At 37.7% G+C, this 24,235-nt stretch overlaps 3 protein-coding genes across 5 annotated transcripts; all 3 read right to left on the reverse strand.

Annotated features, from left to right (window-relative positions):
* Positions 1-228: 228 nt before the first annotated feature.
* On the reverse strand, positions 229-15,971 carry LOC125678658 (protocadherin beta-11-like). 3 transcript variants are annotated; one of them, XM_048917268.2, is made up of 5 exons: positions 15,478-15,971; positions 6,439-9,405; positions 1,728-1,878; positions 803-1,268; positions 229-630 (listed from the first exon to the last, which is right to left on the reverse strand). In XM_048917268.2, the coding sequence occupies exons 2-4, from the start codon at positions 9,127-9,129 to the stop codon at positions 973-975; spliced, it is 3,138 nt and encodes a 1,045-aa protein (XP_048773225.2). In that variant the 5' UTR covers positions 9,130-9,405; positions 15,478-15,971; the 3' UTR covers positions 229-630; positions 803-972. The 3 variants fall into 3 exon arrangements, with proteins under 3 accessions (XP_048773225.2, XP_056013147.1, XP_048773223.2); XM_056157172.1 differs by having other exon boundaries at positions 15,474-15,952; XM_048917266.2 differs by lacking the exon at positions 15,478-15,971 and adding an exon at positions 9,601-11,255.
* Positions 15,972-16,979: 1,008 nt separating this feature from the next.
* On the reverse strand, positions 16,980-21,107 carry LOC125680048 (uncharacterized). The gene is made up of 4 exons (XM_056157175.1): positions 20,824-21,107; positions 20,401-20,586; positions 20,203-20,304; positions 16,980-18,313 (listed from the first exon to the last, which is right to left on the reverse strand). The coding sequence occupies exons 1-4, from the start codon at positions 21,014-21,016 to the stop codon at positions 17,436-17,438; spliced, it is 1,359 nt and encodes a 452-aa protein (XP_056013150.1). The 5' UTR covers positions 21,017-21,107; the 3' UTR covers positions 16,980-17,435.
* Positions 21,108-21,370: 263 nt separating this feature from the next.
* On the reverse strand, positions 21,371-23,876 carry LOC125678673 (uncharacterized). The gene is made up of 6 exons (XM_056153453.1): positions 23,780-23,876; positions 23,078-23,203; positions 22,837-23,007; positions 21,696-21,817; positions 21,479-21,599; positions 21,371-21,387 (listed from the first exon to the last, which is right to left on the reverse strand). Exons 1-6 carry the CDS (start codon positions 23,838-23,840, stop codon positions 21,371-21,373), a joined length of 618 nt encoding a protein of 205 aa, XP_056009428.1. The 5' UTR covers positions 23,841-23,876.
* Between the last annotated feature and the right edge of the window lie 359 nt (positions 23,877-24,235).

Below are 24,235 nucleotides of genomic sequence, written 5' to 3' on the forward strand. Positions count from 1 at the left end.
ACTTTTCTTCAACTGTGTGACCGACCAGGGTAGTTTACGTCAAATGATATCCTCTTAATAAATTTAAGTAGCCAATGTATGCAGAAGAGCGGAAAGTTTTTGGTCCAAATTGTCTTGAAACAATTTTTTACAAGCTCCGTGTAATACCCGTCCTAGATTTTCTCAATTTCAGCGCGTGCCGATTTTCTATCAGACATCACGCCATATTGTGACAACATGCAAAAAATACAAGTTTTTAATCCCTTTATTAATATCACAGACAATGCGACAAGATTATAATGATGCACAGTGACATAAATTAGACCTGATTTACACCAAGTCCAGAACTATTGAACCTTGGAGGACAGTACTTGACGATGAACTAGAATTGACACTTTGGCGGATTCCTGAGAGTCTTCAGAAGCAGACGATTATTAACGTGATGGAACTGCTGTAACGGCGACCAGAGACAACATAAAATCTGCTTTTCTATCGGTAATGACAGCCCGGGGGTCTAATTGGCAAATTCCGAGAGCTGCTAATAAGGAATCGGGTTCAGAACTGGATACGGATTCCTTTCCGGGTCATTAGTATGCAAATCTGTCCTGCAGCCATGTGACATCAAAATCCTCCCAACGGGAATCAAATGAACTACAAAAAGATAAATACCTCATTACATTATAAAAATAAAAGTATAAAGGTCTCAACATACATTATAATTGTATTTGATTCGCTAAGAGTGGGTTCTTGAGAATCTTCACTTGATTTCGTTTTGGACAGTCAATCGGTACAATTAGTAGTACTGGTACCCATGACTACTTACTAAATGTAAAGGTATATTGCACTTTGTGTGGTGTTTAATTCTTTGGCTAGTTCCGATACAGCAAGATCCACTGGGTGGCTGAAGGTTACGACGTTCTAGCTAGCTAAGTTCACAATCAACAACTCAGTCAAATATAGAAATATCACAGACATGCTTTGTTTGGAAACGTTCTAAACGACGTTGCCAGAAAAATGTGGGGAAGGAATTTCCTCCATTGTATGGATTCCGGAAGTTCCATCACTGTCTTGTTCTTGAAGTCGGGGCTTTTCATGGAAACTAAATGTATGATGAACGTCGAAGTTCGTATTTTGGCGACACTGGTATTTAAAACTACTTCCATGTGAACTTCCCGCCCGGGCAGGAAGGTTTATAGGAGATAAAGGCGATGTCCTATCAGGAAAAAAGTTTGTCGACCTCTCCTGATGAAGAATATTAATTGGAGAAGGCATACTGCTTCTAAATTTTCCTAGAAAAGGGAGAGAAAATCATTATAGCATCAGGAACATGTTGCTAATAATCTGATTCATTTAAGAAATAAATAATTTAAAAAAAAAAAAAAAAAAATACATGAGGGTAACCCATAGCACTTCATGAAGTATGCCGGCGTGAAGCGGTGCAGTTCATACCCTCATGTATTTTCAAATATCAAATTTAATTTTATATTTAAATTCTACATTCACTTCTGTCGGAATTCCCAGCCATTAAATCAGACGTACTATGTTTACAAAGATTCACACACGCATTGTTCACAACTGCAGTACATTTACGAGGAAATGACTATCAATGCAATTTGTAAAGACATTAAAGGTAAAAATATTGGAAATGTAAATACAAGAATATCTTTTCGCTTGTCACCAGAAATGTTATTGTTGAGTTTCATCTACAGGTTAATTTGATATTCATTATTTTCTGATGATGGATGTACCTTTTCTACTGTGATACAGCATCCCTCTCCCTATGCCATCACGTGCCTCGTCATCACTCAAGCCCCGCCCACTGTCACTATTAGTTGAGTTCATGGAACAGTTACTCTGGTTATCCTCCGTCTGATGTCTGGGAAAGTTTGGGAGATGTTCCTAATATTTGAAAACAAAAGTATGTTACAAGTAAATCTGCGAAGTGAAGAAAACAAAATTGTCGCTTTTTAACGACACTATACCTTCCATGGTTTCCTATACATATAATCCTAATTAAGGTATAACGATTCAATCATGCAGAACAGACATTTCGACTGCAATTTCGCATGTCTCTGTAATACCCGGATGACATATGACCATATTTGTGACGTTATATGAATCTACCAGTAAATGACCGGGAAATTCGTAATAAATCTTTAAGCTGCACCATAAACCGACACAAGCACTCTATCACACACTTTGCTGTCTCAAATACTTGAGAATCAGGTGAATTCACAAATAAGAAGGAAGAAACGGAAACCATATGCCCCGAACATGAAAAATGAATTGTGGAGAAAAATGCAAAGAGGATGCTAAAAAAAATTGACAGGCCCGCGATACAGGCATTAAACCTGTTAACTGTATTCCGGTTGGGTCTTTTTTGTACTGTTTACACTGACAAAAAACGGACATGTGCTGTTCTGCTTGGCTAGCTTTCTACAAGTTCCCGTATCCAGAAGTCTGTCTGACATGGAGTTTTGGGAGGAAAAATAATGAAATCGGGGAGTTAAGGCGGTATAACTAGAATTCCTGACTTGGAGTTCAATCTATTTTGAAAGTTTACTTCCGCATAAAAATAATAACAATGTGGGAAATATTGAACGATTCCGCAAGTGTTTGGACTTTTCTATTTGAGTATTTCAGATGTTTTAGAATTAATTCTGGTTATCAAGGTTATAATTAGGTTCAGCGTTTGAAACTTGATAGCATCTTTGTAAACCAAAACTTACAACAAAATTACAAAGGCTCTACAATTTATTGGAAAATAAATCCTGCAGAGTAGGCTGTATGACCGTTTTAAAATGAAGTGAAAGGTGAAACTGATAGAATACAAACACATTTTTATGCAATTACTGATCCAGTGTGGTACAACATCAATTCTTGAATGTTTAGTAAGAAATTGAAGACTATAAGCGATACTAGATAATACTAAGTTATGGACTTCTAATACACAAATTCGTTCGATACAATCTCTGCTTTATTCATCGCGCTCTATCATACGAATAATTTATGCAAATACGCCATACTTTCTTTCATTTTACCCGGTAGCAAAGCTACGCAAAAATCAGATTAGGCAACAGATAAAAGAAACACCTTTGCACAGAGTGGTTCTTGTTCTAGGGTCGAATTTATGCAAAACCTGGTCGAGAATTAGTCGATTAGTAGGATCCACATACAATGTATTCCATAAAAAAAATTATAGCTAGGGGTTACATGGAAATGTAGACATCGCAGACATTTGCGTTGTACAATTACTACACATATGAAACAAATCTAAACATCATCATTCATCAAAATTACTCTAAATTTTAGATGCAAAACATTTGATTGTTTGCATCGAATGAAATATTGATTGTGAAACAGTTAATTTCATATTGTAGATTTCAAGCGTGTTATGAACGATCATTCAAGTCGATTTCCACATTCTACTGTTAACCATTTTCACTTGATGTGATGCAAGCTGGTTTTTCGAACGCGCAAAATTCAAATGTTTACAATCTATTGAATTCAAAGGCTGAATTCTCAAATGAAAGTGACGAAACTTCGTTTGCAGACTATCGGAAATAGGTTTTTTCACGTCTGCAGCAGTTGCCTCTTCACTGGAATCCATGTTTAACACCATCAACGTTTTAACGTCTCATCAACTTGAAGAGAACACTTCAAATTGTTTGGTTATTTCATGAAATGCAAACGGTGCAAAACATACCCACTTCACCTTGGAGGTTCACAAATTAACAAATTTTTCAAAATATACGAATATGATGCATGCCTAAAAGATTGTGCATATGAAAAGAATTTCTGTCAAAACGCCTTCTTAAAACATTACGCATGTATTGTTTATTCGGAGAGTGCAAAAACTTAATTGTGCCCATGTATACATTTTATATTTATTATTTCAAATAAATCTACCGTTGAGAGTTTAGGATCGGATTTATTTACATGAACTTTGTACACTTAATGTTCTGTTCGCTTTATTGCATATGTTGGTCCACAACAATCTGTATTTTGTATCAATGCTCGAAGACGGAGAAGGGATCTGAGACATTATGCGAAACACTGTAAAGAGAGAGCCGACTTTCCCTTTATCTTAAAACTCGTGGCTTCGTGATAGACATTTATTATAATTTTCTTGATCTGGGCTCAGAATTATGATGACTTTTGCAGAATTGATTTTCCCCTTTGCAATCTGGGCTACAAATGTCATAAAAACACGGAAAGACAATGTGTAATGCGGTCCTTCGAGATGCCCGGATGCCAAAGAAAGGTGAAAGGTGAAACTGACCCTTTGCAGGCCTAAACATACATCTGTTCAAAAACAAGCGAAAATGTAGCTCTGGAATTCTAATTAAACCTTTGGTCATTCTCAGAAACATTGTACTGAAAAGCACGTCTCTGAGGTTGTGTTACTGCCCATCATCTTATACAGCCCCCTAAATCAACACATGCTTACTTGATAAAGCGATGTAAGAATCTATCAAAAACCTGAACTATCCGGCTAATATATATTATATTGACATGCGATATATTTTAACCACGGCTTATCGGTGGATAAATAGCGGGGAAATTGGTCGATATCTTATCTAACGTCGACACCATGTCGACATCGTCGTGTTTTACCATTAATTTTGTAGTGATCTCCCCTGATTAAGCATGTCGATAGCTACTCTTGAGGTGCGAACAGTTTGATTGATAATCAGATGAAAAATAGGATTTTCGATTTAAAAATTGAAGAATCACTTATTCCTGGAGATTTAGCCCCCCTTCCTGCTGGGCTATTTTGTTACAAGGGTGGGTCTTATCTAAAACAATGGATCACTTCATAATTTCCATATTTCATAAGCTAATAAATTTCAAAAATCAATCTGTCGATGTTTTCCCTCAGAACATTTATTAACCAGCATTATAATTAAATTCTGCTTGCGAGGTTGAAGGACATGGGAAAATTACAGAAATCGAGTTGATCTCAAACCAACAGACATGTTCTGTCTTGTTCAATTTTCTACTGAAGTAGATTCCGATGTTTTCGAGATTATACAGTATCATAAGCGGAAATGGTAAAAACTAGCGCCAAGGCATAAAGTCAAGTACCCTTCCCTTCCAAAATACATGAAGGATAGCGTGTCCCCCTTCCTGCTGGGCGGGCGCGTTGGTTCCGGTTTATATGAAATGCAGGGTTGCATTGCATGGTATGGGTTACTCTAAACCTGAAACTGTTCGAGTTGTCTAAACAAAATCTGTTTAGCATTGTCGACAAATAAGCTTAACTCTAAACATCGTTTGAATGCCATAATTGATTTCACGTGCAAAAACATTTTATTTCAATGTGGATATGTAATAAGAGAACCATATCCCGGAGATTATTAAAACACGGAAAAATATCCATTAGTAATCCCTAGCTCTAAAACTTCCGATACCCCCTTTTTAAAGAACTCATTCTATGTCAATTCCAAGTCTTCCTTCAATAATCTTGATTTAGTTCACTAATTGCTTGAAAAAGAACATTTAAGTCCATTTCTGTTATTTCTGAAAATAAATAATTACATACAATGGCAGTTCCGAGGTGGAAACCATTCAAAACTAACATTAAGAAATAGTTCAATTCTCGCTTAAAATAATGAAATACAGATTTACCTTGTGCCAAAGGATAAATAAGTTTTGGAACCATGGTGATTTGTTTAATTTTTCTCCACTTACAACTACAGAAACTTGCCCGGCATCTTAAGGAACAACATTACATCATTTCAGTATAACGATCTAAAGACTTGCTGTGGGGTTTCTTAAATTGTGGCTACGAGGTTTCAAATAGACTGAAGACGTATATTTTCGAAAGAGAATAAATCAAAAGGCAGCGACTGTGATACTAAAACTGATTTGTTTACGGTGGTCAATAATTTTGATGTTATCACTCCTACATGTTAATAAAGTGTCACCTCGTCTTCGGGGACGCAACGGGGCGTTACGCAACCCCCTAACAAGGACACTAAGTACCGCTCCGATCCCCAAACCGAATTTACACTTGAATTATTCATACCAACTACCACCAAGCCTCCATTCCAATTAATGGCTTAACTTCGATTTAATTAGATGAAATAGTTCGTGATGTGAAAGAGGTTACTCATTACAGGTGCGATGACACACATAAGAGGTATTAATTGAAGCTGTAGTAACTATTGTCATTCCCGTCAGTTTCTCTATTGATAGCTCTCACACATCACGGTCGGCTTTTGCATACTTTATAATCAATATGATACTCTCAGTAGTAGTTAGGACCATGTATATTGCATCAAAATACTAAACAAGTATTCTAACCATATTTTCAAGCAAATAGAACCAAAGCAATATTGTATGTACATGGTTATATATTTCATCTAATCAAAGAGTAAAGAGAGCTGGAAATTTGTAAAAACAAAAAATTGCCAGAATACAATTTATCGAAATCAATAGAGGTAGCACACTTACCCCATAGACTGGATTAGGAACACTAAGACTGGTCTCTTCGTCCTTAATATCTGGGGCAAAGGTCACTTGGCTCTTGTGTCGTCTGTCGACGTCTAGTGAATCTATATATCGGTGGTGATTCGGCACTTTCTTCATTGAACAAGGATCGTCTGCTCCTTCGATATATCGATTTGCGATTGATAACTTATGATCTATCTCCTTGGTATCACTCGGAGAAGAGAATGTCTTTTCTACTTTCATTATTTCCCTTGGGTCCTTACGGTTATTGTCCAGCCATCGAATTATACAGATTGTCAAAATAATGAAGCCAGAGAGAGCTAGGGTCACGGTCACCAATACAATCACTATAGTAATGTTAGTTTGGCTGTTAGAGGCCAGAGATTCAGCACCAGCAACCTTGACAAAGAACTCCATTCGACTTATTTGAAACACCAGTCCACGATCCCTAGCAACAGCCACAAGACTAAAAGTCTGACCAGAGTATTCTTCGAGTGCTTTCTTGGCAATTATATCACCCGTATCAATGTTGGCATAGAGAACTTCAGAAAAGTTTGTGCCCTCGATGCCATAAGTTATCTGACCGTTCTGTTCTTTGTCTGGGTCTCTAGCCCGCAAGCGTGCGATTATTGTTCCTGGTTTGATGTTTTGGGATACTAGGACCGAATTGTTAGTACTCGTTGGGAAGAGGAATCTTGGACTGTTGTCATTCTCATCAGCAACTGTAACTTTTACTCGAGCTGAGCTAGATTTTGGAGGTTGACCTTTGTCAGCAACAAAAACTGCGAATTCAAATATCTCCTGCGATTCTCGGTCTAATGACCTAGTTGTTAAGACGACACCATCTTTGGTGACATTAAACGGCTGAGTGCCACTCTCAACATAAAACTCAAACTCTTTATTCACTCCTTCATCAAGGTCTCCAGCCATGAGTCTACCAACAGTCGTTCCTGGTGGTTTTTGCTCCGAGACTTTGAATAGAAACATGTTTTCAAGAAAGGTTGGGGCAACATCGTTTTCGTCAATGACCTTGACCATCACAGTTGCGGTTGCAGACAGAGGTTCAGATCCTTTGTCAGATGCAATGATTTTGAATACGAAAGACGGAATGATTTCCCGGTCAAATGAAATCCCTGTCGTAACACTGCCTGTGACAGCGTCTATTGCCAGCTGATATTGCAAGGTCTCGTTACTAGACAGGAGTTGATACCGCACTTCACCGTTTATACCCTCGTCTGCATCAGTTGCCTGTACTCGGATAACTTGAGCTCCTTTGCGATTATTTTCTGGAATACTTCCTTGATATATATTTGAACTGAACTTTGGTGCATTGTCATTTGAGTCCAGAATGATAACTTTAAATGTATGTGTTGAGGTCAATGGAGGGTTCCCAGAGTCCGAGCACACAATTGTTATCGTATGATTTGGCGATGTTTCGCGGTCTAGAGGTTGCGCAACAGTAACTTTGTACTCATTGACTTCAAGTCTGTCTATTCTGAAGTACGAGTTATCTAGCGTGCACGTGACGTAACCATTCATGCCGGAATCGCTGTCAATGACAACAACATGAGCTATCGCGGCGTCAACGGAGGTATCCTCAGAAATCCGCGCAACATCAGACGTTGGAAGAAGAGTGACGTGTATTTCTGGAGGATTATTTCCGGAATCGATGACAGTGACCTTGACGGAGGTCTGGGTCGTTAGAGGCTGATCCCCTAAATCGCTAGCTTCTACGATCACTCTATAGGGGTTCCCATCATTATAAGGTAAAGTCTTTGCAACACTTAACTCACCAGTAGTTTCATTTATTGCGAACAGTTGTTTAATGTTTTCGGACTGATGCGAACTTAGACGATACCTGATATCTGCATTTTTTCCAGTGTCAAGGTCGGTTGCGGACAAGGTGAGGATTACACTTCCGACAGCAATATCTTCCTTTACGGACACGTTGTAGATTGTGCTGCTGAGCATTGGCGCGTTGTCATTGACGTCCGTAATCCTGACATTCACGAGTAACTTTTCTGACCTTGGGGGATTGCCGCCGTCAGAGGCAATGACAATGAGGTTATAGGAGTCTTGAACTTCTCTATCAAGCGCTTTATCAACGACTAACTTCACAATGGATGTACCGTCTAAATTCTTGACAAAGCTAAGGGAAAAGGGTGAATTGGTTTGTTCTAACGTGTAGGAGTTTAGTGTGTAGTTAGGGCTAGTATCTGCATCTTTGGCACCGTCAATTGTAAAGGAGTTTCCGATGAGTGTGGACTCTGGGATGTCCAGTCGCATGGAACTTCTTGGGAAAACAGGAGAATGATCATTGATGTCTTGTATGTAGATCGTCAACAGAATCTTAGTGAAAAAACTGCGTATGCTGGATTGTGCCGCGGCTTCCAAAGATATTTTACAAACTGTTGAAAAGCGACACACTTGTTCACGGTCGACTACCTGAGCAGTGTACAGATTACCTGAAGTCTGATTTATGGTGAACAATGATACGTAACTATCCCCTGATAAAATACTGTAACGAAGGGTTCGGAAATCACTCGGAGTCATCTCTGACATCAGGTTAGAATCCATCGCAACGTTACCAATGTAAGTTCCATTAGGAATCTCCTCATCGATGCTGTAGATAATTTCTCGTCCATGACAGGTAACAAGGAGGAAAATCGACATAAACACGGAACACCTCCACATTTTGTTAACTCACACAGATTCAAAACGTAAAAATTAAACCATGTTTCGCCAGTTCCTTCTTTAACTTCCTTCTCCGATAATGAGATGATTAATTGGTATTTTATTGTAATGCTGTCACTTTTGATCCATTTTCAATGACATTGATGGTATGATTTTTTCGAACACATGGAGGCACTAACACAAACCATACTATTTCACTTCAGTTAGCTGTTGAATTTCCTCTCGCAGGACTAAAATTACGACGATACTTCTCTCTAAAAATCAACGGCTGCCTTCCTACAAAATGAAAGCAATTATAAATATTTACCCAACATTGTAGGCAATAATACTTAAAACAGATCAACAAGTCAAAATATTTGCCAGTTAGAAATTTAGCATGTGTTTGTGAAACGGCATCTAAACAAGTGGCCCAAGACGTGCGAAATAATTTACATGAACACCTCGTTTCACACCACAGTAGCCGAGATTTACCTTTCTATTGTACAAGATAATCACATATTGAAGACAGTAAAACCTAAGGAAAACACAACTGTCCACACATCAAAGTTCTCTCCTCATTATCAAACTTTTTGTTGCACTGCAATTTCATGGCTTGGTCACGCCCCCTATCTATTTACTATCCAATGGACGACCCCGCTGGTGTATTGATGCGGTACTCGAGCACAAGGCACTCGGCGCTTTTAGCACGATAAATATCTTTAACAACATTTAATCCTCGTATCATCGTATTGTCAATTATAGTAATACTTCTTTCACAATTTTACCAGCAAATGCTTCATCATTCGCAAAGACTTTTGATACCTGTTTCAGTGTATCTGTGTACTAAATCTCTCTAACTCCATCTAATTTGAATTCCTTTTTAACCGAGAATCCGATTATCTTAATATTATTAACCGTTATATTACAAGATAAAAGGGAAACATTTACAAAAAGGAAATTTTTGAAATTCAAATAATTGAAATCTTACGTCCATCTACTTGCCCAAAGGGTGTCATTGAGTTTATAAGGAAAAAAACCCCATTTGTCATCAAAGCCGTGAGCGCCGAGGCTTTGTATAAATTAAATTCAAACCAAATCATTTATAAATTGATTCATAAGAAGATGAAATCTAGTCAAAGATGGCCAGAACCGGATCATTGTAAACAAAGGGACGGAAAAATAATTTCGGGGAGGTCTTGACCTATCCGAAATAAGGCGATGATACGAACTTATATCACCCGTCATCAATACCCGTTTTCTATAACAGATCGGGCTCGGATCTGAGAATCAAAACTAATCGCAGTAATTCTATACACATGTCTGATAAACAAGTACGAGACTATTGTTTTAGACCGTTTAATGATAAAAAGGATACATTTAATTTATGGAATTGACACTTTAACTGATAACTACTGAATTGAATGCGTGTGAAGCATTTCAAGACGCGTCTACAAAAAGCTCATCAGCTGCGAGATAAGACAACGGTGGGAGTCTTTTGTTTTTTGCTGTAAGGCTGAAGAATAAAAAACAAGGTGACGATGGTTAATTCTGATTAGACACACTTAGTCATCCTGCAAGATATGACTCGAGCATGCTTTTTTTAGGCTCTTTGACAGAAAATATCTGGCTACTAATCCAATTTTTCCTATTTTGCTGTTCAAATGCAATTAACCCGATAACTTTATTGTAAAAGGGTATAATGCTTGTCCAAGATTAGGGGGACCTCTGTTTTTGCAAAAAAAAATTCCCCCCAAAATTACCATAAAATATAGCAGTTTTTTGGTCCTTTGTGTCAGTAAATATCTTAGTAAATCCAATTTCGCTATGCAAATATTATTAATCTGGAGATTTTATGGTTAATCACGGCTTATTCCCTGACCACTGTCCGTGTGAAGAATCGATGACGGGAGAGAAATTAATTCCGGGAGAGGGGCACGTGCCGGGAGAAACAAAGAAAGACATGTAATGTCGTCCATGTCGCGGAAGAAGATAGGGAAATTTTATTATCAGGGAGCAAGGCGAGATGAAATGCAATAACACTAATCATTTCAACAGATGCATTACCACTTCATAGCATTCTTTACACCAGATAAATAACCTTTGACAACCTTAATGAATTATTATTAATATCATTTTCCTACTCCTTGTTTTATCAGAAAAGATCACCAATATCTAAGGGTTGCTGTTCGTTTTAAAGGGTTTTTGAAATATAACCAACAAAGCACTTTTAATTATCGATAAAAGACGGGGATTGTTTTGGTTAATTATTCGAGTAACGCGAAACACACCACCCCATTGTTCGATAAAGAGGCACAACAGATTGGAAAACCGGTCTGGGATACTTCCAATGCGAAGTACTGCCATCTTTTTTATTAACCAGAAAGCTAAGGTTGTTGTAGGTCAAATTGCAAAAGCAAGACGCAATATTAATACAGGACTCTGCTGAAGAAACTGGCCAGAATTTTGTTTTAAAGTATCATTTACCACTAAATCCCGAAATCCACTTCTTTCCACTTAGATAGAAAACATTTTAATGTCTAAAATTTCGGGTATCATTTCAAATCCTGCAGCTTTGAATTCGACCCAGTTTCTGTTTTAATCCAAGTTAATAAATCTTCGTATTGCTTTCTCTACCTATTCGGTATAGAATTATCCAAGGAATGTTATTTGTAAAGGAAACTTTCATGTATCCATGACAACATCACTCTCCTGATCTTATCGCGCAGTGGACGCTGCATGGGTCACGTGGACAATTGTGTCTGCGCCCTACCCACGAGTGAGATGGCAGTTTACATTACATAATTCAAGTCTTTTCAACTTTTCAGACAGGTAACCAGCACAGGTAGTCGACAGGTGTCAGTCTATGTTTGTGATATACAAACTGTGATTTCCTTTGAATTTCCAAAGAATAAAGTCTATAATAAAGACGAAGTGGTCCTCTGTTTTGATTACAGTAACCTTCAAATTTTTCAATTATACGGTTGCTTGAGTAAGATTTTGCCAGTTCGTTTGTTAACTATCCGCAACAGACACCTTTTAAGATGTTTTACACTACGTAAATGTCATAAGATGGGGATTTTCACATTTTTCTTACACAAAACCCTCAGTAACAGAATGATACGTTTTTTCAATAATTTGCATAATTTACCGTCTCCGTTACCATGATAATGCAAGATTATTTGAATGTTGGGTCATTTTACATAATCAGTCAGCGGTAACTATCTGAATAGAAATTTTTCATATACTTTGACAGGTAATCATTTGAATTGAAATTGGATATTTCACTTCAATTTTATGGCATTCATACATATATGCTAGGTAACGTAGCTTAGGTTTTTTTTATTTTAGGACATTTTGCAGTTAGCACGGTACACGATTCCGTTCACTGGATAATTGCGGAAGAAAATTCGTTACATTTATTTCAATTTACTTTATCTTTAACGCCAGTGTCAGGTTTCAAAGATGTTATTACTCTTTGTCCTTAGTTTGATTCGTTATACATCCATTGGTCATGACAAGAATCCATAAGAAAGTTTTCACTTCCGGCCACCGCTACTTGATAATGCAATCGGGTGGGTGATAATGGACAACGAGTAGCCATTAAGTCAAACATCAGATGATTCGGTCACTGATAGCAGGAGTCTGAATTGTATTTTTTCCTAAGTTAGGTTTTTGATAATGCCGGTGAAAATGAAGTTTATCTGTTTTTCTTCAGTAAATCATTCTTAAGACGGTCTGCATTAGTTCTTTACGATACAGCTGATCGAGATATAAACAGTTTTCTTAAATCACGGTAACACGGAAATATCAAGATATCATGTGAACCCCGAACCCAAGCCTATATCTTATTACAAAAATCTCTTCTTTTTTTTGTCTTTATCATATAAAAATATTGGTTTAGCTGATCGCCAAGGAAGAAAATCTGTTACGTAATAGGGGTATTACCGAGCCATGTATTGTCAGCATTGTTGTGAGGAAGAGAAAGATTTCTGATGATTGTTTCTTCAAATCCATCACCAGATCTCCGGATTACAAGTAAAAGTGACGATCGTTTGTACTAGATTTGTCTGTAACTGTCCCGTGGCAAAGAACGAGAAATGGCCTAGTATGCTGAACGTGCCCGAGGCAGTTCCTAAAATCAGACCGCTGTGCACACCGATTTAATCAGAATGCATTTCTTTACACCGTTATCTGATTGCCTTTATTAAAACATCAATGAAATACCATAAAAACATCAGTGATACAAAATAGGCATAAATATTTTTCCAAGACTTCCGTTTGTTGTATACCGTCAACGCGCTACCGGTGCCCTTCAAAACAAAGGCGTTTTCCAGAAATCTTTGAAATTATGGTGGGAATTATCAGTTTGCTGACTTTATCCTCACTTACAGCGGAGCCTTCTCTATCGTCAATTTTCAGTAGATCTAGATCGGTGTCAACACGACTGTAGATTTAAGCCAACCTGATCCCAATTCATGTCCGATATATAACATCAGAGCAGCCAATTCATCAGTTTGTTTGGATAGCTCTAGTCAATTACAAGAGTTCTTCATTGCAGTCATTCCTATGTCATTTTAGATTCGTTAGCCAGGGATCATCAATGAAACACTAGTATTTACCACAAGGAACAAACTTTATGATGAACCACAGCCTTCAAATTCCAATCTTGTATATCGTTGGCTGAAAAGCAGGTATAAATTAAGTGTTCCGGCTGTATAATCAACTAGTCCACTCTCCATTTTCCTTACATGATAATTATTTTTTCTTCTTTTATTTTTTTAAATAAAAAACCAGGGGTGCAAATAATCTTACAAAACCAAGTGACAGCTGAGACGATCACAAGTGTTAAGTGAATAAAAGCCATGATCTTTTGATTAGCTTGATGGAATCCTCCATATGCAATTACAATTTTTCCATTGTGGTCATTTCGTGTGGACAAAATTTGCAGTGGTCATTTCTCGTGGACGGAAAGTGACGGCCCGCTATGTTTACAACAAGACTCGGGGGAAAGACAAGATTTACTTGACGCCTCGGTCGTAATTTACATGATGTGAGGGACATAAAAAACCGTCAACTTGCAGAGAGAACTGTCATCGATTATTACCCACACCAACAGTACAAATCGTGCACACATTGAACTGCAGATAATACATATACACACTAACGAGGGGAAATCCCGTGTATGTATTGCCATTTTGACTTTGAAATGAAATAAATCACAATGAATTTAATATTTATCACCAAATGCAGTCTTGGATGCAAATCTTTGGGGGGGGGGGGGGGGGGGGGGGTTATGAATGACTATAAAATATGCTGCCCGTTGGTATCTAAATATTTTATTGAACTTGCATAAACAATTAGGATCGGTCACCGATCTTAATTGTTCAGTTAAGTTCAATAAAATACGGAGTTCTGTAATTTAGTACACCCTCTCCCAAAAGTATACGATAAGGAAAAGTAATTCAAAATTACAATATGAAAAAGGTCACTACTACACAATACACCACAGTTCACCATACCTACTTGTATTTTTATATTTTGAATGTACATAAATGTACTTATATAATGTACTTATATATAAAAGACAGAATCTTCATCTGCTATCCATTTAATTATCATTTTCAAAGATGCCCCCCTTCCGCACCAGTGGATTGATTTTCAACAAGGAATTAAACAGCTCTTGACTGTTCCGGGCAGGGGAAAAAATCTGAAAACTGAAAATATACAAACATGCAAAACACTCTTTCTTTCAGCATACTGAGGTATGACCAATCGCTGAACCGCATAATGAGCGCTATAGCTGTTTTGTCTTGTAGATCCATAAAATTAATGAATCCCTGCTATAAATGAGGCGACTGTGGCGGGATTACTGGTATATTTCGGCAATAAAGGTAAATATATACGAAAACACTGAGAAATGGCGAGTCTCTCTCATTCCCAAAATATGCCATTCCAAAGTATAGGCAATTTCCATTTTGATTTGCAACGTTTGCTTTTGGAATATAAGAAGAATTTGATGTTTTAATTGTTTGAGACTAAGACAACAAACAAACATTTAAAAAAAATTAAACAGAACTAGGGTCCTCGCCTTACTTTTGACCTTTGGTAGGATAAAGTGACTTCACCAATCTTATGAATTTTAAGGTTGTGGGTACAATGTGCTAGTTTTATACAATTATACAACGTCCGTGTTTGATAATGTATATATTTAGGCTATTTTTCTATGAAATGATTTTATATTACAAAGTTAACAAAAAATACAACCAACCACAAGAAGACCAACGCGGAACTAACCGAGCATCTGCATGCCGACAATTTTTTTTTTTACGTTTAAGAAAAGATCATAATGAAATAAAACCTCATACCTACATTGCTGTAGTTTTCTCCACAAGATCTATCCGGATCTGCTTCCTGGTCAATTACCATCAGTCGGTGATTATAGAAACGCACTTATCATTAAGATCTAATCGTCCTGATACCCACGAGAGGTGTCAATTTTCACACGCCCCTGTGTTACACAATAATTTTTTTTAACAAAAAACCAAATCGATTTTCAAGACAACTTTGTTAGTACATCCCTGTATTTTAAAACAACTATATGGCTGTCCCGGGGCTTTCGTAGTTCTAGTTGTTTGGAGCTGGCCTCGCGCCCGGAGGGGACCGATCACTACACGGCTGATTGACAGTACAGTATTGATGCAGTGACACGCGCATCAATCTCTCCATAACACTGCTTAATAGGCTGATAATCATTTTCTGTTTACGGAATACGTATAAGTATTTAGATGTACATATATAAGAACACTCTGTGCACCGCCTGTGCGTAAGAAGGGTTGTTTTGTATAGGAAGGAAGGACGGGTGCCCAGGCGCCTGAATCATACATTCATATGATGGAGGGAAAAACAGACCCACTGAAAGTGACATCATGATACTGCTTAATCGTCTGTAAACAACTTCAACATTCAACTTTTCTAATCACAGAGAACTTCATTCTAAATTGACACTTCTCGACAAAGGTTTCATTTATTTTCTGCTGCGTGTGATGTGATGAAATCTAAGTTTAATGTCCGTTTTTTACTGTTTTCTTGTATGAGAGGAATTTTGATTTGCAACTTTTTTTTACCCCCGATGTAACGAGTGTTAGTGTAATCAAACTAGATAACACTGTGATTAGACCACTAAAAATAAATCAAGACAGCAGTCAAAAATTCAATTCAATGTAGTCACAACTGTTTTCCCCGAACAGTTAGACACTGAAATTGAATTTTAATACGAGCAAGTTTGTATCAAAATTCAATTCACGATAGGTAGGCTGTGTCATTCAACAAAACAGCAGAAGGGAAAACATGGAACCGTGCATACCGGTACAATGTTTCGATAAAATAGACATATTCACATTTTTTATAAGAAAATGGAAAAGACAAGAAAGCTTCGATATCTAAGAATTCTTGAATAAATTGCAAAGCAAAATCCCAGCTTCACCAATTCAATCTATCTTAATCTTCTGTGTCTATCGCGATCTGACAGTTCTCTCTATATTCAGAACGGTATCTGATCCTATCTAAAGCCCATCTTATTTTCGCTGAAATGCTGTCTATCTAGTTCAGTTTAAATCCTTGCAATTTTTCAAATGATGTAACAGAATCGGATAACATCTGTTTTGAAATAAACTAAATAATGTTCACTTGATACTCAAAACCATTGTCTGTTAGAAATATTATTTATGTACCGCACTAAAACCCGAAATTCTAACCAAGTTCTTAAAAACGAATCAAATTGTTTGCTACTGCATTGTACATAGTTCAAGTACGCGTCTTTAAATCGAGTGTAATGAATTTTACAACACAAGCATCAACAATGTAACGAAAACGCTATTAAATCGTTTTATTTAAATTCATTTTGAATGATATTTGTGTTACAAACATCAAGATAATGATGTCCATGTGTCAATTTCAGCCAATGCCAGGATACCAAATATACTGAGCGATCTATTATATACTCTTTGTATTGTAATCCCAAGCTCGGTGAGTATAAAGGTATTAAAGTAGATTTAAAATTGATTACTTTTGTATTTTTAACAATTTAGATTAAACATGTCGATGACGAGGCTGTTTCAGCAGGTGGGGCAGAGTACCTGTCGTCTGAGGTGGCCGTCACGGCCGACTGACCTTGTTTGTAGCGCTTAGGTGTGTCCATGTAAGGCTGTCCAAACGACTGGCCCCTGGACACGCGTCAGACCAAACCGAACTCTTCATCTAACCGCGCCAATTTCATTTAATCAACAGAATATTTGGAACAGCATGGAACATGACGAATCGTATGCGTGTTATATATCGAATGAGACTGTCTTTTGTCCGCCTTTGGACTCAGAAAAGTCAGAAAGAAGAATTGAACCCTTCATCTGCTTGTCTACTGCTTCTGGCGCCATTTGATCTTTTGCGTCGTCATCATTCACCTGAAATAATGTATTCTTGGATTTGAAAGTAGTCTGAATCTTGCTCATGTCTGAAGTCCTTCTGCTAGAACTAGGTGGGGGGAAATTAAACGTCACACCTGGGAGTTGGTGGTCCGTTTTTCTCGCTAATGATTCATCACGTTTGTTGACATCTGATGCATTGTTTTCTTCATCAGACTTGGCACCTGTCTGTCCATTCGTAATAGTGTGTTTTTCTGCGATTGTTGCTTCTTCGACTGTTTTAAATGTCTCTCTGGTTTCCGTCTCCTTATTTCCGGTAACGGATTGGTTGACGACTGATTGCAATTCATTGTTTCTTTCAGAACTTTCTTGGAGCTCCCCCACACCTGAAGTTACTTGTGCACTCTCCACTTCTTCCTTGAATATTCCCTTCGGATCCTGTTCACTTTGTATTGTAATCGGCCAATTTCCTTCGACAGTTTGTTTTTTATTGAGTTTAGAGCTATATGCAAAATCATTTCTGATAGTGTGAGTCGAATCTGTCCTCACGATGAGAGTGTCTGCAGTTTTCAAAGTGTCTGGGAGATCTCTCTCCCCAACATGTTCACAGAAATTGGTTTTCATAACACCCTGTTCCAAATCTTGTACATCTGAATTTGCCCTGCTGCTTTCAGAGGGACTGTCCGTCACTTCGTCCTCGCTCCTATTCTCGAGGGGATCTTTCTCTTCCTCAAAATGTTGGTTTATTTTGCAGATGCAGTTCATCTGTTCACAGTTGTTGCAGCACCCTGGATGCAAAATAGCGAACTCTTTCAATGTTACCGATTGCCATAATGAATGAATTTCAAACTACAAACTTGATGTTATATAATTTGCTTGCACTTCACTAGAGTGTTCCACAATTAATGTACAGGCTGAGCTGTGCGTCTGCTGAATTAACATACACATGTAATTGATGGATGGTCAATAAAGGGCGCATTCCATATTTTTCTTATAACATACAATGTATCAACAAAACCATAAATGAGATTTCAGCAAAGTAGAAAGTATATTACCACAGTAGAAATAAGAAGACCATTGCCAATTTATCAACATGAATATGTATATATTTACGTATACGTACATATCGATATAGTTTAAGAAATATGGATAGTTTAGCAAATAATTTGTTTTGCTGTTACTATTGCTTTACATTCTAGTAGAACCTACTCCCGCAATTTTCCCCAGGTCTCTAATTGTCGTGCATATATCAATGTAGAGACAGAATAAAGGTCGGCAGGGGGCAGACACCAATATATAAGTCCGTACCCCATGGGTCAGTTTATATTACCAATATGCTTGAAATCCTTGTAGCAAAAAATGTTTACACCAATTTACCATACTAGTGCATCATGGCCGAATCAAACTAAGACAAAAATATAGGCAGCGATTGCTTCGTCCCCAAACAATTGACATTTGGAAGTGAGACCCACAGGTCTTTTGGATATATTAACGTTAAAGAACCTTCACTGCAACGGCTCTGGGTGCTAAACATAGGTCCAAGCTTTTGGAACTGGTGACGTCTCAGTATGAGTGAACAATTCTCGTCGGTACGACTAACCATTATTAAAGCGGAATTTATATTTCCCCTCACAGCCGGTGTATATTTTTACTAATCACTTACGGTATATAGTGACCCGCGCACAGCAACGGTGTGTTTTCTGCTTTAATATGCTTCACATAAATGGATGAAGTTCTCATTCCTCGGTCACTGGTGTCTAATATATTTATATGTATATGATTTCATGATGAAAACTGTACGGTGAAATTTTGAGACAGTGCATGCATGATTTGGTAAAGAAATGATACTGACGACATACCTTCCAGTTAAAACTTAATTTGATACCACTTACCAGACACGGGGAGGTTAAACGGCATGATTCACAATGTGCGTGTCCTCATATTTGGACACGGAATGGAAAAATAAATAATGACATACAAAACACAGAGAAATTATCACTACAATGTTGATACCCATTTCCGCTCCTACCCGAGGTTGCATCCACAACCTACGGAACCATATTTCGTAACAGAGCACGATCAGCACGCTAGATCGCTTGACCATCTAGGCAAGTCAAAACCCTTGCTTTTTTATAGCAGTGGGAATTTTGATACACTGTCGCACGCTACACAGCTATATATATTTTTTATACATTTATCTCTTTGCATTGTGTTGTAGTGTATTCTCCTTACAGGAACAGACCCTGTAGATGTATAGTAGAGGACATACTCCTTACAGGAACAGACCCTGTAGATGTATAGTAGAGGACATACTCCTTACAGGAACAGACCCTGTAGATGTATAGTAGAGGACAGATTGCTTTTCTGATTAAATATGTCATGGTCATAACAGTTGATATTCTATAGAAGAACTGAAAGGTCAAAGTCAAAGCAATATTTCTTGTTGGTAAGGAGATCTTTAGTCATGGACTAATAATGAAAGTTGGGCATGCTCGGAGGAATAGCATGGACTCCCTGGTCATAATGGACATCTTGCTATAACACGTAGATTTACATTTGCGCAAAACGGTTTCCTAACTCGATATTTCGTTAAGGTAGTTCATAAAGAGAACTTTACGTTGTAGATGTCATGTTGAAACAATCATTAGAAAAATAAAAACTAATGACACGTCTTTACCCTCGAGTTTGTTGTCCAGGTCGGAGGTGACCTTGTCGTACTGATTTGGAGAAAGACATTCCGGATCTGGTGTGTCTGGAATGATTTTTCTCGTCCATCGACCTAAGACGGAAAAAAAAAGGAAAATAATACATATAGGCCAAGTTACCATAAAAGAAGTAGAGTTGGAGTACAAAGAGAGATAACTCCAAACCTTACCCGATACAACTGCACTCTCAATGTTTCTCTTATTTGAATGCTGTAATGGGAATATTCTCATGATTTTTTTCATCCAAGTTTGTGTTTTTTCTACTGCAGGTTGTCTTTGTTTCCATGATAGTATTCCTGTATCTTTCACAAGGGTTACATCTGAAGGGTTGCTGGGGGTGTGCTGAGATTGCCTCTCTAATAAGGAAGGGAAAGTGTAAATTATTAATACTACAGTGTACCAGCAAGCAAAACACTATGAAATGTATAAATATTAGATTCATTTAAGTAAGGAGCGATTCATCCCGACACCACTCCTTTTTTCTTTCTCTCTTTTATAACAACTCACCACATGTTAACGATATAGAACCTGCAGTCTGTGTTGTTTTTCACTATTGTTTTATTTATTTTTGAACTACTGAATGTGTATAATACCTTCATCTTCATGTTTTACGGACTGCCTGAACCGTTTTTTGTGGCGGATGACTGTGTACAAAACGATGACAATGCAAACGATAAAAATGACGACACCGAGCACTGATCCAACGATGACTCCTGTCTGGTCGTCGCTCGGAGTTGAGACGGCTGAAATATTGAAGGAAGACGATTTGTATCTGTGATATAGCATTATATTTCATATTTTGAAACGAGTTTGTAATTGAGTTAGTCAAGTAGTTAAGGCTATCCATCGCAACTGGGAGTTCCCGGGTTCCATTTCCCATTCCCGACAGCCACTTCAAATCTAAGACACTTAACAGGGTTCTTTCACCGATCACCCGGCATCAGAAGCCAGTCACGGGTCTCTCGGATGACTTTATGACTATAAAGAATCCTCACTTCTACGACATTGAGCGCCATGCATATACCTGTAGGTCAAAATTTGTGGCACTTCATCTTCGTCTTGTGACGTCTAAATTCACGCACGAGACAATAACAAAAAAGTTTGTAATCGAGTAAGCTCCCTTGTATTGCGATGTTTTATTTACTTACGACAGACTCCTGCAAAAGAAAAAAGGGAATATATTATAAAACAACCGACATTCAGGCACTATGTATGTGTATGCTTTCGAGAAAAGACTGTCTTTCTTACCTGATTTCTGTAGTAGCAGAGTGCCAGATCCGTCTGTCTGTCGGTTTGTTGCTGTTTGACTCGGCTCACAGCTTCCGGCACTATCGCTCGCCTGAACTACAGACTCATTTTGGACGAACGCCTGATAATACCATTTTTCATGAAAAGAACCCTTAATATTTTCAAAATCAATATTTATCATGTTGTATATTGGCAAAAGCATCATTCAGATACTTACAAAACACGTAAAGCGATGCGTTGTCAAGGTATCAATGTTCTCGTCGGCATTGTAAACAATGGTAAAGTAATGCTGACTCACATTGTCCATCTTTGTGTGAATGCAATTTACTTCACCACCTTCTAAAATTCAGGATAAAAAATGACAACAAGTTACAAACTAAATATTCGCCCATTTCTGGACGATAAATATAAATATATACTTTTAAAGAGGAACTAAAGCGTGCTTGATGGAAAATGCGTATTAGAATGATATGAAAAGGCGAAGATAACGAACAGTGATTAATCTCATAACCCCTATAAAGAAAAGAAAATTGAGAGTATGGCAAACACGGACACCTGGACATACCAGAGGTGCGACCAAGTGCCTCGAAGGAGTAAGCGTCCCCTGTCGACCGGTCACACTCGCCGTGAGCCCTACATCTCGATCGGGTAAACAGAGTTACATGTATCCAGGGGCGGATCCAGGAATTGCAGTTACGGGGGGCGCCACTTTATGAGGAAATGGGTCCAGGGGGAAGCCCTCGAGGGGGTCCAGGGGGCGAAGCTCCTGGATTTTATGGGGCTTTAAATATTTCTCCTATTTAGTCATTTGTACTATTTTTTATCATTTTAATAAGGTGAAATTAATAAAATGACCCAAATTTTAAGGGTTTTTTGGAAAAAATTAAGTTCTCCCAATAAATTAATTCAAGAAATCAAAAGATTTTGTCATTTATTTCTCCGGAAGTGGAAGAAATTATTGCTTCTTTTGTCGTTTAGTACATTTTTCTAAACAAGATACCACGATTTACCTTAAATTTGAAAATTTTAGGGGGGGGGGCGCCTGCTGCGCCCCCCTCTAAATCCACCACTGGTATCCGTAATCGAAATCAGTGTGTAAAGAACGGCCTCATTTGGTATGAAACATGTCAGACAGCATTTTACCCAACGACAGGTTTTATTGATAAATTACATCGTTATAACGACCTTAGAATTTGCGAAATGATGACTTTAAACGAGACTGTTGAAACCCCTGTAGCATCAACTTATTTTTAAGTAGCCTCTCTCTGTATAAATTCTGATCATACGCAGAACAAGCTGTTGCGTATAGAATCAGCTGAGAGATATAAACACCATATGCAGGTGATAGTGGATTTTACCAGAGAATGCTTGTGTTTTGTTGCACTTTTGGTAGTTGAACTTCACGGTGGTCCCACAGACACTTAACGATGAGTCTGCTCTACAGGAAGTGGTGTTGAGACTCTGATGCTCATATTTCCATAATCCCTGGAGAAGACTTGGACATTCTTTATAAACAGATAGCGAGGAAACTGAAAGGAAAGAATATTCATAAAAGGACAGCGTCGAGCAAACGTACCCGCTTTACAGAGGAATAGTTACCTGTTTTCACTAAGACATGGAATTCCTCCGCCGAAGGATTCGTTGTAGGACTACAGCTTGTTTGGATGCTGGAAGATAGAGGTGTTGTCGCAAGTTGCACTCGATACCCATTTACAGTATCTAGATCTGAGAATACAATTTGATATATTCTGAGAATAGAATTTCATACATGAACAAGATAACTAAAACAGTTTAAGAATATTTTGATCCATTCTTTCTGAGTGGCTGAGATTCAATAAACTAGAAAAAATAGAATGTTATGTCCACCTCCACGAGCCTTCGAGGTGAATATAACATTTGATTTTTCCAATATCCAACAAAAACAAATGGGTAATTTCCAAATTGATATGATTGTCTATTATTTTTTATCGCCCAATAAAAACTTTCTAATGACTTCCTACTAGGTCTATAATACTCTAGCTGTAAACAAAAATGACCGACCAAGAATCTTTTTGTTGGCTTTAGCGTCTTCAGTGTTTTAAATCATTCAATCATATAGTGAAATAATAATTGATATTTCTGAGGTCAATACAATGTTTTATTTTAGCTTGGAGAGCTCGGTCAACATTGTATTTCTCGGGTAACTAGACCATAATACTGAACTAAAAAATGTCAAGTATTGTAGAGGATTCAGTTGAAATATTTCATGACACAGTATTATATGACATTTCATTTTCTATATTTGTGAAATCCTGCACGTACCATTGTAAACAACGTAGGAATAGGAAAAATCGGTCAGCTTGGTCCATCGGATACATCGCATCGCCCCGAATGTGAACCCTGTGCCCGCAACAGTCTGATCTGCACTATTAGGTGTTAGGAACAAATAATATATATACATGTACATTGTCTTGACTGATACTCTTTGATGTTATGGGGGGGGGGGGTTACCGTAATTTGTGAACATTCAGAGAACATCGGTAAGAAAGTGCATTGTAAGTACAAGATGATTACAATTCACGTTGATTAGGGCGAAAATCAAGGCCGTGTAAGAAACCTGATAAATATCTTCAGTGTGTAGTTTCCATACTATGTGTGAATTTCAATATAGATGTACTCACTGGAAAAGAAGTATATTTCCGGAGGAATTCTGACACGTCCATGAATGAAAACTAGTAATATTCCATCCGGATAAAATAGATATGGCGTCTATGACAA

This window comes from Ostrea edulis, chromosome 2 (assembly GCF_947568905.1).
Source record: "Ostrea edulis chromosome 2, xbOstEdul1.1, whole genome shotgun sequence".
In the NCBI taxonomy this organism is placed as follows: Eukaryota; Metazoa; Mollusca; class Bivalvia; order Ostreida; family Ostreidae; genus Ostrea; species Ostrea edulis.